The following is a 2705-nucleotide window of genomic DNA, read 5'->3' on the forward strand; positions in this document are numbered from 1 at the left end:
TATACCGATACATTCGTCATTATATGACTAACGGCTCCGTACAGCTTGGCACAGTACAGCCTGGATGATCCTGTCTAACTGGCGTGCAGGACTGTTAGAGCAGGCCCGCTTTCTGTTCTACAAGGACACCCACTTGTTGTGAACGCACCAATTGCAAACATGCACTGGGTAAGCATTCCTTTAAACAATTTTTAACAAACTTCGCTACAAACATCGCAGTTAGAAAAGTATCAAGATTTCAAGTGGGTGGCTGGAGAGTGCTGCAGATGAATTAAACTTTTTTAAAAAATTATTTTTTGGGGGTCTAACTTCTCATTTTTAAAACTTGTCTGAGTGTTCTCTTTAATTAAAAATAAAATGAAAATATTTGCATCAGTTGGTAGGGGTTACGTTATTGAACCCATTTATTGAAGAAGAAAAATCTGAACCAGAAGAGGATTGAGAAACAAGTTCCTTCTAACCAAAAACTGTTGATTGAAATTTCTTTTTACATAGAAAACCTTCCCCGTTTGTTTGTTTGTTTGTTTGTTTGTTTTTGCTTTTTTGTTTGTTTGTTTGTTGTTGTTGTTTATTTTTTTAAATTTTTTTTTTTTTGGGGGGGGGGGTCAGTTCTACGTAACAAAACTCAGACATGCACAAGCGTTCTTCCTTTAATATGAAATGAGTCCATGCATAGAAAGTACATTGTATTTTTCCTAATGAGAAATGTAATGCATGTTCATGATAGAGACAGTTTTCTGAATAGTTTTAGGCTTTCTGAATTGTTTTGTTTTTCCCATTACTGGCACTTTCCCATCCACTGTGACGTCACACATCGATTAGCGGGTGTACCAAGGTGGGAAGTGTGATGAGGACTGACAGCATTTTTTTTTCTTTTCATTTTTTTGTGGGGTGGGGGGTGGTATTCAGATTTTCGATATTTTTCAGTCTGAATAAAGGGGCCCTTGCGTTTCCTGACATATTTGACATCGTCCGTGCAGCAATTTGAAAAAGGGTTTGAAATCGTTGGTCTTGATTCTTCCGTAAATGCCTCATTTTATCTCCTCACTGACAGCGTCATGATAATGCGAATCTCAAAGAGAGCAGGCCGAAGATAATACAAATTTATGCATGTATTATATCATATGTAGCGACAAAAGAGTCGCTTGACTTCAACTTCTTTAACACCTGTACTGAGGAAATGTTGAAAAATACAATACTTTTGCTTCCAAAATTCTGCAACATGTTTATTAATAATTAAAAGCAGAATTAAGCTGCAATAATACGCATAGGAATGTCCAAGAAGGCTTATTATGCAAGAGGGTTTGGTTTCTTGACAGCAAAATTGGGCTTTTATTTATGTTTGATGTTTGCATCAAGAGCTTTTCGCTGAACAGGGCCGCCCCAAGTTTGAGCAAACAGCTTCCTTTCGTTATCGAGTGCCACCGACATGTCCATACTGAGATCCGCGTTGACTACCAGTGACTTGATAGCGCGCATAATGCTGGTATCGTAGTTACAGAAGTTTCTCATCAGCCAGTTCTTCGTCTCCTGGAGCTCATCGTCGCAGATTCTTGGAATGACGTAATCGACCAGACCTTCGTGAAAGGCGGCGCTAGGCAACAAGATTCTGGCGGAGCACAACAGGTCAATGGCCTTCCGTCTTCCCAATAGACGAGTGAGTCTGGTGGCGGCTCCCCAAGCTGTCGTGAGGCCCATCTTGATTTGCACAAATCCGATCTTGGCACTTGGAGACATGACGCGATAGTCGCAAGCCGTTGACAGTTCTGCGCCGCCTCCCAGGGTATGGCCTTGGACAAGGGCCACGCTGATGAGAGGCAGGTTCAAGAGTCTGGTGAGGGTGTCGTGTTGGTAGGCAGCCATCTCCTCTCCATAGTGCAAGGCCTTCCGGACAAAGGTGAGGTCCCCACCACTGCACAAGTTGCCGCCCTCACCACACATGATGAGTCCTTTTCCTTCCTTCCACAGCTCCAGTTCACCAACACAGTCTGCCATATCCACCATCATCTTTCCTGAAAAGAAGTACCGGTTGAAAGTGTTGTTTTTGAATTTGGGTCGGATTTTTTAAAAATTTGTTTGTTTGATTTTTGTTGTTGTTGTCGTTGGTTTGTTGTTGTTGTTGTTGGGGTTGTTGTTGTTTTTTTGGGGGGAGTTGTGGGGTTGTTGTTGTTTTTTTTTGGGGAGGGGGGTGTAAGGGATAAATGTTACATCAAACAGAAGTGTGACAAAGGGCATAGATTTAATAGTAACAAGAACAACAGCAGCATCACAAATACATACACACATGCAAACACATACACACATACACGCACACACACAAACACACACCACGCACGCACATTCAAACATATATATGTATACAAAAAGCAGTTGTTTATTTTATATTATTAATCAAACGTAATCTGGACTCATTAGCTACTTTTACAAACAAATGGTAAATTGATTTGGGTCTCTCCTGACAACGGGTTGCAAGCGAAGACATAGTAAAACCATTACTCAATTTTGATACCATGTGTACTTCAAGTTCCATGTTCCAGGATGATGATGATGATAATGATGATGATGATGATGATGATGATGATAATGATGATGATGATGATGATGATGATGATGATGATGATGATGATGATGATGGTGATGGTGATGGTGATGGTGATGATGGCGGTAGTGGTGATGATGATGTGATGGTGACTCAACAGGCTGTG

The 2705-nt window shown here is 40.9% G+C and overlaps 1 protein-coding gene across 2 annotated transcripts in view; it reads right to left on the minus strand.

Annotated features, from left to right (window-relative positions):
- Positions 1-582: 582 nt before the first annotated feature.
- Positions 583-2705, minus strand: part of LOC101855870 (ethylmalonyl-CoA decarboxylase) — a 19539-nt gene continuing 17416 nt past the window's right edge. For both annotated transcript variants that reach the window (XM_005098683.3, XM_013082722.2), the window contains one exon: positions 583-2012. In XM_005098683.3, coding sequence (XP_005098740.1) covers positions 1333-2012 — 680 coding nt within the window. In that variant the 3' untranslated portion in view covers positions 583-1332. The remainder of the gene's footprint in view (positions 2013-2705) is intronic.

This window comes from Aplysia californica, unplaced genomic scaffold (assembly GCF_000002075.1).
Source record: "Aplysia californica isolate F4 #8 unplaced genomic scaffold, AplCal3.0 scaffold00190, whole genome shotgun sequence".
NCBI classification, from domain to species: Eukaryota; Metazoa; Mollusca; class Gastropoda; order Aplysiida; family Aplysiidae; genus Aplysia; species Aplysia californica.